Source organism: Fopius arisanus, unplaced genomic scaffold (genome assembly GCF_000806365.1).
Source record: "Fopius arisanus strain USDA-PBARC FA_bdor unplaced genomic scaffold, ASM80636v1 scaffold00100, whole genome shotgun sequence".
Classification (NCBI taxonomy): domain Eukaryota; kingdom Metazoa; phylum Arthropoda; class Insecta; order Hymenoptera; family Braconidae; genus Fopius; species Fopius arisanus.
In genome coordinates this window covers 312,410-326,832 of record NW_011887839.1, presented here as the reverse complement: position 1 = coordinate 326,832, position 14,423 = coordinate 312,410, and the positions used below count along the sequence as shown (strand labels likewise).

Sequence of the window (14,423 nt, the reverse complement as noted above, 5' to 3'; positions counted from 1 at the left end):
TACCAGTATTTTACATTGTCATGTAAAAAACTTCCGTAAGTCGCATATGCCCAACCCTGCACCGAATGAGTCCGATTGCGTCTGCCTCGGGGTAAAATGGCGGCCCTGGCAAAGTTTTCGCCGACAGAGTGAAGTGATTCTCCGTTGTATTTATATTTACCCTCGTCCCCATTAAATCCACCAAAAGCCGTATCCCCAAATAATTGATAACAAATCGATTCACCGAACCTATGACAATCCCATCGGCAAGTGTTGTGACAGAAAGTAAAGGGAAATAAACAAATAACCCCCCGGACCAATTGGCAAGTTAGTGGTGTCATTGGTAATAAGGGCGGCCCGATGCACGTTTCAGTGATTCCAAATGATGACTTCGATGCTGCCCAGCTTTAATCCGCCAATAGTTAAGCGGCTGCTGGGCTGGAAGAAGGCCGAGGGCGAAGACAAATGGAGCGAAAAAGCCGTTAAAAGTCTCGTTAAGAAGCTCAAGAAATCTGCCGGCCTCGAGGAATTGGAGAAGGCCATCACAACCCAGAGCTGCAACACCAAGTGCATCACAATCCCCAGGTACCCCCAATCATTCATCCCAAATATCTCGATAATAGCTGAGTGAATTTTCACTGGTTACCTCTCAGCCTCGAGTATTTTTTTAACTATCAAAAATGAATTCATAAACGACCGAATCGCATCGTTGGGTTGCGAGATATCGCAGAGCGAAGGGTATGAGTTTTATAGTGGGGATTTCGTCGGTGATAGTGTCATCGTGTTCTCATGGGGTCATTAACACGGGCTCTGGGATAGCTGGGGGGTCTCACCGGTCTTGAGGATCTATCATTGATGGAATTTGTTGAATTATTTTATTGGGGTAACGTTGACATTCATGTTATGAGAATTTTTGCGGTAAATGGAATTTTTGACTGATTTTTACGGTTATTTTTGTAAATTTCTCCGGGGCTTTGGTGAGGCTTCTTGATTTATTGATTGGGGTTTTGGGGAAAAACATTCGGGGTTAGCAATCTCTTTGTTGGAGGATGGCGATGAGGTAGAGGCGGTACATGCGCAGATGAGGGTCGCGCGCAACCGAGGAACACTTGCCAAACTTCGATTAGAGATGATCAGCACTAGGGGATGGAAACTGACGTGGGGGTGTTGGGATAAGGGATTCCGTTTGTTTGGGGTTGTTGGGGGAGGTCAGGGGCCTCATCATCACAGATGATTTTTATTATTTAATTGACAGCAACAAGATGTCATGTATGTCAATTAAATTCCATTTCGATTCCTAAAAAAAAATCTACCATCAAGAACATTCAATATTTCATAGGGTAATTGAACATTTAAAAGTAACAGGCAGATAAAATTTTTGTAACTGGGATAATTTATTTTTGTTTATTAAATAAAAATGTTGATCTCTTTATGAAGTCTTGGTTAAAATTCTCGGTTAACCGTGTAGAATCTGACGATTGCAAGCATCAGTAATGACACGTGCAAACCGTAGTATTAAATCTGGTTTGAAAGAGGTACATGGAAGAGGCAGGCGTATGCGTCAGTGAGAACGAAAAACGATGAAAATATTCAACTCAACGATTCGATAATTATGGTTTTTAGGTTTTATGGCTCTTGGAATAACACATGGAAAATATCGAGTGACTTCTGGGTATTTGCCATTCACCTCAGTCTTCACTGGTGATATCCACATTGACTTATCACTGAAAAATAATTTTCGTTATTAAATCTCTTATTCTTATTCTGTCTATACACGAGGCATTCCGTCTGCACTCGTCCCTCAGCCGTTTTAACGGTTAACTTTGATTTCTTGCTCGTGTTGCGTAATAGGGAGACCACGGGAATTATCAAGCCGAAGTAGTGGAGAATATCCCATTATTTTTATCTGAAGAAATACATGAAATTAATGAGAGACAGGGAATGACACGGAGTTATTCAATTGAAAGACCAATTACGCTATCATAAATATGTATATAATGAAATCGGCAAATATCTGTAATTACCTTTTTTGTAACTCTCGGTCGGCCCTACAAAAAAATTCATTATAGAAAATCCACTATCTCCCGCAGATACCGAAATATCACCGACAAGCCGACACCAAAATTTCAATTAATATCTCAGTACTCACAGGAGATACAATACGACTTGTGAGAACTTTTATGGAAAAACCATCGAGAGTTGTGAAAAATTCCCATGAGAATTCCCTTGTAGTCTCTTGATATCAATATATTCAGCAACGAATGGCTCTCACTGACAAATAAAAAACCATTCCCGTTGAAATAAAGATAACGTCACATCAGGACGAGGATGACCTACCCCAACGAATGACGCGTACAAACTCAAGTCCCAACCCGTGGAATTTCCACAATGACTCGAAATACTCGTTTCAGCACTCACTAAATTCATGAATAAATACATCAACGCCAATTCTCCCATGAAACTTATGATCTCTCCACCTTTTCCTCCATTCAAATTCAATAATAAAATCCATTCACCGCGAATTCAGGGACTATTCATCCTCCAATGATCGAAGATTGACTAGAGATTGACAAGAAATTGAAGAGAGAATGAGAATAAAATTTTTCTGAATTCAATCATTCATAATTCCATGAAAATAATTACTGGGATTTAATTTTCCCAGGAGACGTTAATCGATTACTGTCTCAGTGCGCACTACCTCCCGACAATAACGATTAATTGATACAGCTTACCGGCCCATCTGTGTGTGGCATTTACATGTATCCAGGGTGAGAGTTTATGGATACATTCATATGGTATTTTTTTTTAATTTATTTTTTCACTGGGTGTTTTAATATTCTCTCGGCAATTTTCGAGGCGTCGTTTGGAAATAGCACCGAGTTGCAGCGAGAAGGCGCGTGTAACGGCGCCCGTTACCCTGTCCTCCTCTCTGATGGGGCCCTTGGCCCCCCGTCCCCCAGAGGTACTGGTAAACGTGCCTCACGGTTTCGGTTCGAGTATTTATCGAGCACGAGATAACTGACCTACCGCGATTTTTAAACCGGTTTTTACTCGTCAACGGGGACAAAGGGCGATGAATAAAATAAATTCAGGGCTTTTTTTTAATAGCTCAATCAAGGGAAATCCATTTTTCAGAACTTCTCCTGGATTTCTCCAGCGAATTCGTTCATTCATTCGACCGTATTTTTATTTTCTCCAACTTTCAAATAAGAATGGGGACCAAATGTTTTCTAAATTACTTTCCAGTTTGAATTTCAATGAAAATAAATCGCAAAGTGTTTCTAACGAAGCTCTCTTTCAACGAGCGATCTTCTAAGTCGAATTCCAAAATAATGATAACATTATCTCGAGTGTCACAACCGTCAGCTCGACCTTATCCCCCAGTCCCTAGGGGCTTTTCTCAAAAACTAAAAACGCAAAAGGAAATAAATTCTTCACCTCGGTATTACATAACAGATATGGCATACTATCATGCGATTGCAATTGAAAGAGTATAACTTGACTGGCGTTTGCCTATGGTTTCACTCATTGTGGCACTGAGCATCGAAGTACTGGGACTCCAGTCCTCGAGAATTAATGGAAACGTTATATCAGTAGTTAACAACATGAAATTGAGGAAATCGATCTACAGTGCTACTCATACAGAGTAACAATTTCCTCGATTCCTCGTCTCGATTATAAAGTGACTGTGGATTCTCCTTGATGTTTTTTATTCAACCAGTGAGAGAACTCTGGACTGAAGAACTCTCACTTTTATTCATTTTAATTCACCAGTTTGCGCTCGTACAATGTTGTGAAATGAATCTGCTGATGGATCATTAGACTCGAATTATATACGAGTGGTGTGATACATCAATTGATTACTCTCGAGGGATATAAGAAAATAGTTTTCGACGAGCTGTGAGTCATCTGGCTGGGGAATAAATAACAATATCCCGTTGACGACAGTAAGTGGTGGATATTATTCGAGAGAGGAATATTGCATGTGGGACGAAGTCACTCCTAGCCGCGCGAAAATCCGCAATATCTCAGGAGCTATTGAATTCACATAAAAATTGTAAATCAATTTTCCGTGGCAAATTTTCAGGGCTACAAAAAAGATTCTATTCTTTTATCCAATAGATCCCCTAGTTTTCGAGATATCTCCGATTTTTCGCACAATAAATCAAATAATTTTTTTCCTCACTCCCTCCAGATTATTTTTTATTCTCAGTAAAACGACCGCGATGGTCCCACCGAAATCCGAGAGGTTTTTTTTTCTCCGGAGCTCTTTGTTTCATTCTCTACATCTAGATTGAGGGCTAGTGTGAATGGAAAAATTTTTTTTTTTCAAGCTCGCGGTACTGAAATCTCAGGACAAATTTCGATTCTCGATGATGAGGGAATTTTCTGGAGATGGGGCTATCTTTTGGTATTTTTTTTAGGCCTAGTCCAGGTGGTGTTGGTGACAACGGTGTGCAGGGTGTGAGGGGCAAAGGATTGCCCCACGTTATTTACTGCCGTCTTTGGCGCTGGCCAGATCTCCAGTCTCACCACGAGCTCCGGGCCATCGAGCACTGCGAGTACTCGTTCACCCAGAAAAGGGACGAGGTCTGCGTCAATCCTTATCATTATCAGAGAATCCAGACCCCAGGTGAGGATCACCCCAAACAATCCAAAGACCTCTAAAGTTAACAAAGCAAAATCCAAAATCGCAGATGAAGATAACGAGATTCTCGTACTATCATCATTTCATTTCTGGTGGATATCTCAAGATCCAAGCGACATAGAAAAACATGTGTAGGAACTTTTTTGTAAACCGAAAAAAGAGCTACAAAAAAGTTAGCACATAAAGAATTCTATCCCAACTGGATTTCAAAATATTTATCAATAAATAAATGATAGTTTATCGAAATCGTATATTTTCTGCAAAATGGTTAAAGAATTTCAAGGATATGGAAAAGCCTAATCTCGAGTCATCACGAGTGTTTTATCTCCCTCGAATAGTAAAAAGAAACCTGTCGACTAATGTTCCACGTCTCCACTATTTTCCTCAAGTATTGCCAGCGATTCTCGTACCCCGACACAATCTATCCGGCGACGAGTCAGTCCTTTACAACACATCGCTGGAGGAGTTGAGTGTCAGTGTACCGGAGAATACCAGTTTTCACGCAACGTTAAATCACCGGCACAATAATCAGCAGAATCTGCCCCAGTCACCCCAGCAGCAGCCAAATAATCCGTACCAGGGTATGCAGAGTATGCAGGCAACAAGTCCAGCGAGTGTAGGGAGTTTGGGTAGTGTCCAGGGCTCGCCACACCCAGCACCCGGCTCCATGGATCCTCCAGCAGATACACCACCACCTGGATACATAAGTGAGGATGGCGACAACATGGATCACAACGACAACATGTCGTTGTCACGATTGTCACCGAGTCCAGTCGATGCTCAACCTGTCATGTACTGTGAACCTGCTTTCTGGTGAGTCTTCAAGGACTCCTACCAAACAAATCATCATTAAACCTTTTCACTTTCACTGAGATATTTAATTCCCTATAATTATTATTCTTGAAATATTTTTTTAAATCAAAGGTAAATTGTTCCTTTGATTGCCTCTTGAGTTGATAATGATAATGAAATTATCTCCAGGTGTTCAATAAGTTATTACGAATTGAACACGAGGGTGGGCGAGACATTTCACGCCTCTCAACCAAGCATAACGGTGGATGGATTCACGGATCCAAGTAATTCCGAGCGCTTTTGTCTCGGTTTACTGTCAAACGTTAATCGAAACACTGTGGTAGAGCAGACAAGGAGGCACATTGGCAAAGGCGTGAGACTGTACTACATCGGTGGTGAAGTTTTTGCCGAGTGTCAGTCGGACTCCAGCATCTTCGTGCAGAGTCCAAACTGTAATCAGCGTTACGGTTGGCATCCCGCCACTGTCTGTAAAATACCACCAGGTGATTTTTGTCATTTTTTAATTAATAAAAACAATTAATTTAGTAATATTTTATTGAATATCAATACCAATTGAATAATATATTTTCGAATCTGTCATCGGACAAACAATTCTGACAATTGAATAAATGAAATTAAATAGCCATTCTCTTTCAGGCTGCAATCTGAAGATCTTCAACAACCAGGAGTTCGCAGCGCTTCTTTCGCAGTCGGTGTCTCAGGGTTTCGAGGCTGTGTACCAGCTGACCAGAATGTGCACCATCAGGATGAGTTTTGTGAAGGGTTGGGGTGCAGAATACCGTCGTCAGACGGTGACGTCCACCCCATGCTGGATCGAGTTGCATTTAAACGGTCCCCTCCAGTGGCTCGATCGTGTCCTCACCCAGATGGGCTCACCACGTCTCCCCTGTTCATCCATGTCCTAATCGTCGACCTCCAGCCCTAAAGGAGACGAAACGACGAGCCAAAAAAATGAACTAAAAAAAATGCTAATGAACTCAGCACTTTCACATGAGTCTAGGAGGTGACTGATTGTGTGGACGAACAGTCCAATAACCCAAAAATCTCAGTTTTTCTCCCAACGTGCAGCAGAATAAACCCAACTCAATGGTTTTTCCACACCAGATACTGGAGGAAAACAAGACATTCATGTACATAAACCCATTAAACTCATATATGCTTGTGTATATATGTTCAACACTGGGAATCAGGAGAACTCAGTCTTTTACATATTTTTATCGACGAGACGTATCATATACGCCCGAATTATCAGAAAACAGGTGCATAAAGGATTATTTAGGCTTGTGAGGGGTCTCGAGTCCTCACGTGGTTTATTATGCATATAATATATGTATTGTGTGTCACCCAGGATAATACTACATTCAGAACCTCTGTGTATTCAGTATAGTCGATGGGTAATGTTAATCAATGTAGAATCGATTTTTTTTTATCGAGGGACAGACGTTTAAGACTCGTTGAATCATGTAAATACAGCTCACTTTTTTTTTTATTTTCTGACGATTGCACGAGGGAAGTTGTTTGAGCTTTTTCATTAAGCTGGGAAGTTTTTGTGGGAGGAGAGGTGATAAGTCTGCTCCCTGGGAGAGGGACCTATTGATGGTGTCTTACTGCTAGGAGGTCATTCTAGTGGATTTTTAATTTGAATTCAGTGGCGAAGTGGGTGAGTAACTAGAATCGATTTTCTCATTTTTTTAGGATCCATTTATCTGGAAAACTGTTGGTTTTAAAAGAAATTATCACGAGATGTTCTTTGTCGGGACTCAACTGCAGAACAATTCTTTAGTATTTTCCTGGTAAATCGATAGTGTTTTAAATAAATGGATAATTAAGATATTTAAAGAATGGATTCTGTTATTTATGGCTTCATTACTGCATGAATTTTCTTGGGTGAGGAGGAGTTGAACGGAGATATCGATCCGTAATGTCAAACTTATGAATTAATTACGTGTATGGATGGTCGGTGGGACTATTTCGGTTATCGTGTGATATTGGAAAAGTCTTAAAGAGTAAATACTTGTCCTCCATCTCAAGAATAATTCGCTGAAAAGGGAAAGAGAGAGAGAATTCTTTGACTCGATTTAAATATGTAAATATTCTCCATCGAGACGATTTCCTCTGGTATTTCATCAGTCATGAGATGTAAACAATAACAAATAGTGAGAACTCAAGAGGTACTGTGTATTGATACCTCAATGAAACTCGATTGTCGACTATTTGAAGCGATATCAAACCTATTACAATAAGATTTGTTACGAGGCTGTCTGTGAGACAATTAAGAGAGAACCGGGAGAAGTGGGAGTTATAGTGTGCGAAGAAAATTTATATTTTATTATATTTCTAAATTTGCGACGACTATTGAAATCGAAGGGCTTTTATAATTTCGTTGAAACGAGGATATGCGATTATTACTGATAAATTATATAAAACAAGTGCACGTGGTGTACGTCTTTCGGATTTTATTGTCTGTGTTTGAGAGTTTTTTTCTTTTTTATTGGAGGAGTAATAAATTGAATTTTTAATAAGAAAACAAGAATGTGAGGTGCATTGAGGGGGCCAATCGCGTTTTTTGGAATTCTCCAGACGTTGTGTTTTGGTTATTGTGGCTGATCAATGCGAGGAGATACTTGGGGGTGAAAATCGAGGTAAATTGTCACAGCTTTTTAAACTTTTCTATCATTTTTTTTTAATGATGCATTATATTTTATTGGTATCCCCCAATATTTTTATCAACCGTTTATGACGCGTTACCCTCTATCTGTTCGCCTTGAATTTTTAAACTGTACAAAAATTAAAAAAAAACTTTTCCCCAACTTTTATTTAAAAAATACTTATGTAGCTGTCATTTCCCACCAATCGATTCTGATAAAAAAAATAACAGAATAGTGATAAGAGATTTTATCGAGGAATTATCATGTGGTGTTAAATGTTAGAGGATTACCTTTGCTGGTCACGAGGAAGTAAGAGTCTTGCGTTTTTTTTTTCTCTCATCGATTTATATTTAGTTTGATTAAGCATTGAAACCATCGAGTGAAGAGTTCGATCGATTAATTAGTTGCGTTGAATTCTTTTGTAATCGCCGAGTAGCTCGAATTACGAGAAGAACAAGCACTTGACAGACACAAACAATGCCATGCTGTGATAGCCACGTACTGCTTCGACGAAGATTTTCCTCGATATTGTTGACAGATTCTGATGCTTCCGTGAATTGATGAAGGATAATTGCATTGAGGAAGAGATAAAACAGTTCAATTGAAGAGATTTCCCGCTAATGCCATTGGTTTCCATAATATTGTGGAAAAATTGTTTTTGTTTTCTTTTTTTGTATATGAAATCCTGAAATGGAACTGTTCCGCCTCCTGTCCTCAGTAATTATCCCCCACGCTCCAAGTACTTGCCAAAACTTCGTTGAAGTAGGGCAACATTTTCAAACATAACGAGAAGAATGAAGATATATCCATAAATATGTAAACCTTATATATAAATACATAAAAACTGAAATATTGCAATTGTTACGATCTCTCCTTGATCTTAGAAAACTCCGATTCATGTAGATTGAATAGTCCACTCTGTACTCGACGATACGTGTATGGCAAGTGCTCATTAGACGTCAAGACTTAATTAACCAATACGTGTGAAGAAAAATGATAAGAAAACGTAGGGTTTTCTCCAAACAATTCTATTTCAAAATTTCACATTCTTTCTGTAGAAATTCTTCTACCCGACGCTATTTTCCTATTAATTCTTTTCACACGTCCAATAATCGAAGAATATTCGATTAATTCTTTAAATTCAATTTCGAGATAATCTCCAGAATCTGATTGTTAATTGGTGTATTATCTCGGTGACACGTTTTGCACTCGCCATGAGCTATAATCATTGACACTGTCCATCCAACTCATAAAAATCATCATTTCTTTACCGATCATTATTTTTTCTATGCGATGGCGTGAGAGCTGTGAGACAAATAGTCTGAGAAAACGAAAAAAAAAGTGAGAGAAGAGCTTCTAATCGAAGAGATACGGAGGGAATCATGCGTGTGAGACTGTACTATAGTTACAAAATAAACGTATACGTTAAGTAATCACCCCATCCCCAATTATTACCACTGCCACAATAATTAACAGGACGAGGAATTCCAAGGGTCCAATTGATAAATAATAATAAAACATGTGAAATTTATCCGTGTATATCTGCATGACGAAGAAGACTTACGCTCTACCATAAAATATAATAACTATTTAATTAGAATTTATTGTCACGTTCAGTGCAAGACAATGATAGTTTCACTGGCAACGAACGTGCGACGTTATTCTCAGGCTCGACAATGTCATAATCCAGAAGGCAATTTATTCTCAATAGAATAAAAAAATGACGAATTGCTGTCTGGATTATCCAAGTAATTGTGATTTCGTGAACAACGAAAAATTTGACAAATAAAATTCCTACGATGAGAGACAACTCCTGAGGTTAACCCCAAGAATAATCTCCAGTGTTCACGAGGTCTGGATTGGACTCTCCCTCGGCATGCTTGACGTGCTGGATTTTTAATGCAGATTGCGTCTATGGAAATCGATGTTTTGGAATTTCCAGTGGTATTATGTGATTGTGGGATTGGCCTCGATATTTGTGGCTTTCCATTCTGGTAGTTAGAATGAAGCCGAACGGCGCAGTCTGGTCTGGGGAACTTGGGATGACAGCATTTGCTTCAAGGAGAACATGCTCATGGAGAGACCAACTGTTGCTAAAACCACTGCTGAACGAGCTGTGCCACGATCGCCAATAGTTTTCCGGTAGATTTGAGCACCTGAACCCTGGAGACATCAGTCAAAAATCTTTCAATTGGAGATTAATTGCTCCTACGAATTTTTAATTTCATAACACTCTCACCTGATTCAACGAGAGTTTAAGAGCATAATTAGCAGTGCGAGTAAGATACATCTCGTAATACCGAAGCTGTTGATTTCGGTCTGTATCCTGCAACAATAATCGCCAATTAACTCGAGTTAAGTGATCACTATTAAATTTTATCCCCTGAATGAACTCATTAGGTAATTCAAACGTATTCTCCTATTCTAATTCTGGCAGCACGACTCTGTTCTCCTGTTCTGTGGCCGTTTGCCCACAAAAAAAAACTACTGAGCTGAATCCCCTTATCACGTCGGAATTAAAAAATTCTAGTGAACGTACACAAATGACTAACCTGGAGAGAATAATCGAAGTTCAACGAACGGTTTCTTCGGGAAATAAAATGTCTAGTAGATTTACTGATCAGAGAAAAATAGTCATGCGAATCTCTCACGTCAATCCCGATAAAACTGAAAAACTCGCATCACGAGTTTACGATTGCAAAACTAACGGCGCCAGTTATTTATACATTAAAAAAAATTCATGCGCCATTCATTGTTTATTCTTGATAACGAATGATTTCACGCAGTTAAAATTCAATCCAGAATTCAAACGTAGATGGTCAGTAGAAAATATAATGACATCAATGCATTTTTTTGCACATTATTATTATTAATAATTATTAATAATGATCGATCTTCTGAGAAATTGATAGAATCATGGAAAATAGACAGATTTCAATTGTTTTAACGTAAATTTAACCGAGAATATTAATGTCATTTCACGAATTTATTCTTAAAACATTATTAAACTCAATTATCCAACAGAGACTGTCAAAAACAGTTGCAGTTCTGGAGATACTCTGTGGAAACAGCGATATGGTGATGCTATTTTTGGAGTCACATTCCCTCACCCACGTGAGGACCATAAACAGAAAAATCTAAACAATAACAAATATAATACCGCCGAGCCCTTCCATCGCCTTTTCCTGTCAAAACTAATTGACTCCTTCAATTCTAATCCAATGTGAGCCTGAACTTGCACTCTTAACTTGCATAAAAATTAATTATTAATTAATGAATCTCACTTAACCTAAACCCTCGTCCTCGCCAACACTTGTAATTAATTCGATAATAAGCAAAAGGGAATTGACGCAGAGAAAGCGTTTGCGAGAAAGTGGAAATTGCTTTCACTGAGTTAATTAATTTTGAACTTCTGGAGCAGGTAATGAAAAATTCCAGGTATTTCCACAGGAGGTCTGGTTGTTTCCCTCGGTTTTTTAATGAGGATTGCACATGTTTTGATGACTTCCTGGGTCATGATACGATGGAAAAATTAAAAAATTATGTCATGCTAATGGACTGACCTTTATCGCGCGGAATCTGCCGGACGAAGAGACCGCAATGAGAATTGAGACTTTAACCAGCTGATATTCGAATGATTTGCAGAGGACAAACAGAGAAGAAATTACAGAGGAGATCAGCAGCGCTTATGACAAAAATTCAACAGCAAAGTTTCTGAGCAGTTGCGGAATTAAATCTGAGGAAGTACCCGTGAATAAGGCAGGTCACGAGGCCGAGAGTGTCGATAACCGCGTAGTAGAGGTAGAGACAGTTATTCTATAATACTCGATAATCGATGGAATTGGGACACGACATCGTCGTGTCCTCTCTGTCATGGGGTGCGCATTAAAATACTTGGAGATTTTCGGCTCATCGCTCTTGGTCTTCACCCTGTGGTATCCAGCGACCAAATGAGACTGATCTCAGATCTGCATGTGCAACACCGGGTTAGTCTCGATTTATCTCGAATAGCAATGATCCCTGACAATTGACAAACAGAAGAAATCGCGAGGAATTCATTTCGGTGGACTATGTGTGAGGTATTGAAGGGCATAAGTCAATTGATATTTTGAAAGCTTCAATCAGCTGTGAGATGGCGAGCAGACGGGGACGTCGATCCTCCTCCTCATCGTCCTCATCCCTCGAGGAATTATCGAAGCCGACGAGAGAAAGAGCAAATGCCTCCAGGGAAAACGTATTTAGAATTCGCAACGACAATGAAAATCAAGGTGAGACCGGATGTATAGATAGATGTCTGATTGTTCTATTGTCGAGGTTAATTTTGACCTTTGGGCTCGTATCTTTTATTTATTGATATAATTATTGTTTCTCTCGGATTATTTACGTAACATTGGGTAATATGATCGTATTCCAACCAATCTTTATAGACCTGCCAAGACGATCGTCCGAGGAGAATCCGTTCAGCTTCAAACATTTTCTGAAGAATGACCCTCAGACAAATTATCAATACACTGGGGCAAGACCGAAAGTGTATTCTTCGGGTCGTAAAACTAATGATACTAGTGCACTGGAAAATGAGAGTGTATACACTAGAAATCCTACGGAACTCCCAGATTTCGTTCAAGATCATTTGGTCATTGAGCAGTGTTATTTGAACCACGAGTCAGCGCCTTTCGCACAAGTTCTTCCCAATGTTGATCATCTGCCAGATTTTGCGATCAATAGCGTGGAGCAAAGGTCGATGTGTCACAGAGCTGAAGGGAAATCAGACGGTAGGGATTTGCCATTCGATCTCACGGGGAGCATCGACAGGAGAAAGAGAAGACGCGATCGTCCAGTTCCTAATTCATCACCACTGGATAATCCAGAGGGTTCTGGTTTTGGGCGGAACCATGAGGGCTCACCTGCGATGCTGGACCCCATGGCTTTCCCGCTGGATCTACCACTCAATCAAGAACTAAATGGACCGATCAATCCTCCAGGAATTGCACAACCAGCTGGAGACGCTAGTATACCAAATTCATTGCCTGATTTTTTGAGTGATGGACCGATACGAAATAGAGTTGCACCACAGCAGGAGGTATCCACTGCTTCGAATCTCACAGAGCCATTGGACAGAAGATTACTCCTAGAGATAGATCTGTTACGGCACGATCTACAAATGTCTCGTAGGCAGAATAATGAGCAGAACAGACGCATACAAGTACTTGAAGCTGAGTTGTCGTCACGTAGGGCAGTGGATCACGAGGAGACAGTGCACCTGGAGAAAGCTATGGAGCAAGTGGAGGATAATTTGAAACGGAGTACCAGACGAGCGGTTAATGCTGAGAGTGCTGTTACAGTATTGAAACAAGAAGTTAAAACACTGAAGCTGGAGCTTTTGGCACTTCGAGATGAAAATAGAGAGCTGAGGGGAGCCATGGGTGCCAGTTGCAGTGACTCCAGGTCAACGAGTAGTGAAAAAAAAATACAGAGACTCGCTGGAGATTTGAGGGATGCTGCGTCATCGGCTAATACTCTTCTCAGGCAGTTGATATCGGGTGTGGATAATCTGAAAGTAATCGCCTCAGCCCTGGAGAATGTTGACAGAATAGAAGACAGAACCAAAGACTTTCTCTTAGACTTTGACGAGGACAACGCCGCTGGTCCGGCACTCTAACTCTCGATAAATAATAATTTTTCATCAACCTAGACGTAACGCGCGCTAAATATCCCCTCCATAACCCGTCCCGGAGGCACTAGTGGAAGGTATACTTTCCAGAATCTCCAGAATCAATTGATAAACCGAACACGTCCATCTGTTGTTTTCAAATTCCATAGGATTTTAGAGCTAAATCTATCGTGTAATTATTTATAAATTATTTGTTGTACTTTTGTATAATCGTAATCGCAGTGTCAATTTTTTATTTCAATTCAATTTCACGATGGATATTGAAATCTAGTCAGGAGAGAGCAATTTTTAATAACTGCATTGACTAGATCGAGTGGACAGGGGTAAATGGGGCAGAATAAATTTCCTCGTATTTTTGAGGTATTTTTTTTTAAGCTTCAAACTGAAAAAAAAAATTAGAAATCGTACCGTTGGCTTGAAAGATAGTTAGCAACCAACAAGACCTGTTTTACCTCATCCTCCTCTGGGAATCATCAAGAGTGCAGGCTTTATTTTCAATTGAAGAAGAATTGCAAACTGTCCCTGAGAAACATAAAATTGGATAAACGATGTACATGTGGCTTTTGTTAGATAGAACTCAGTGGTGCTATTTAGCAATAGAATAATAAATCCAATGCAATATCTCAATGTTTTTTTAATAATAGATATACTTTTCAGTTTATTT

At 39.6% G+C, this 14,423-nt stretch overlaps 2 protein-coding genes across 3 annotated transcripts; both read left to right on the top strand.

The window, feature by feature from the left end:
• The first annotated feature begins 39 nt into the window (after positions 1-39).
• On the top strand, positions 40-11,950 carry Smox (Smad on X). Of its 2 annotated transcripts, XR_892617.1 has the most exons (6): positions 40-564; positions 4,404-4,612; positions 5,017-5,440; positions 5,609-5,922; positions 6,077-8,082; positions 11,734-11,950. XR_892617.1 is itself a non-coding variant. In XM_011312424.1 (5 exons), the coding sequence occupies exons 1-5, from the start codon at positions 362-364 to the stop codon at positions 6,343-6,345; spliced, it is 1,419 nt and encodes a 472-aa protein (XP_011310726.1). In that variant the 5' UTR covers positions 40-361; the 3' UTR covers positions 6,346-9,915. The 2 variants fall into 2 exon arrangements, 1 of the variants encoding a protein (XP_011310726.1); XM_011312424.1 differs by lacking the exon at positions 11,734-11,950 and having other exon boundaries at positions 6,077-9,915.
• An 86-nt stretch (positions 11,951-12,036) lies between these two features.
• On the top strand, positions 12,037-14,373 carry l(3)04053 (lethal (3) 04053). Its single transcript, XM_011312422.1, has 2 exons — positions 12,037-12,356; positions 12,516-14,373. Exons 1-2 carry the CDS (start codon positions 12,221-12,223, stop codon positions 13,745-13,747), a joined length of 1,368 nt encoding a protein of 455 aa, XP_011310724.1. The 5' UTR covers positions 12,037-12,220; the 3' UTR covers positions 13,748-14,373.
• The last annotated feature ends 50 nt before the right edge of the window (positions 14,374-14,423 follow it).

Bases quoted from the DNA above. Each gene is read 5' to 3' on its own strand.
- Smox (XM_011312424.1), top strand. From the start codon at position 362: ATGATGACTTCGATGCTGCCCAGCTTTAATCCGCCAATAGTTAAGCGG. The intron at 4,613-5,016 runs GTGAGGATCACC...ATTTTCCTCAAG, and splicing joins TCAGAGAATCCAGACCCCAG to TATTGCCAGCGATTCTCGTA. The intron at 5,441-5,608 runs GTGAGTCTTCAA...AATTATCTCCAG, and splicing joins TACTGTGAACCTGCTTTCTG to GTGTTCAATAAGTTATTACG.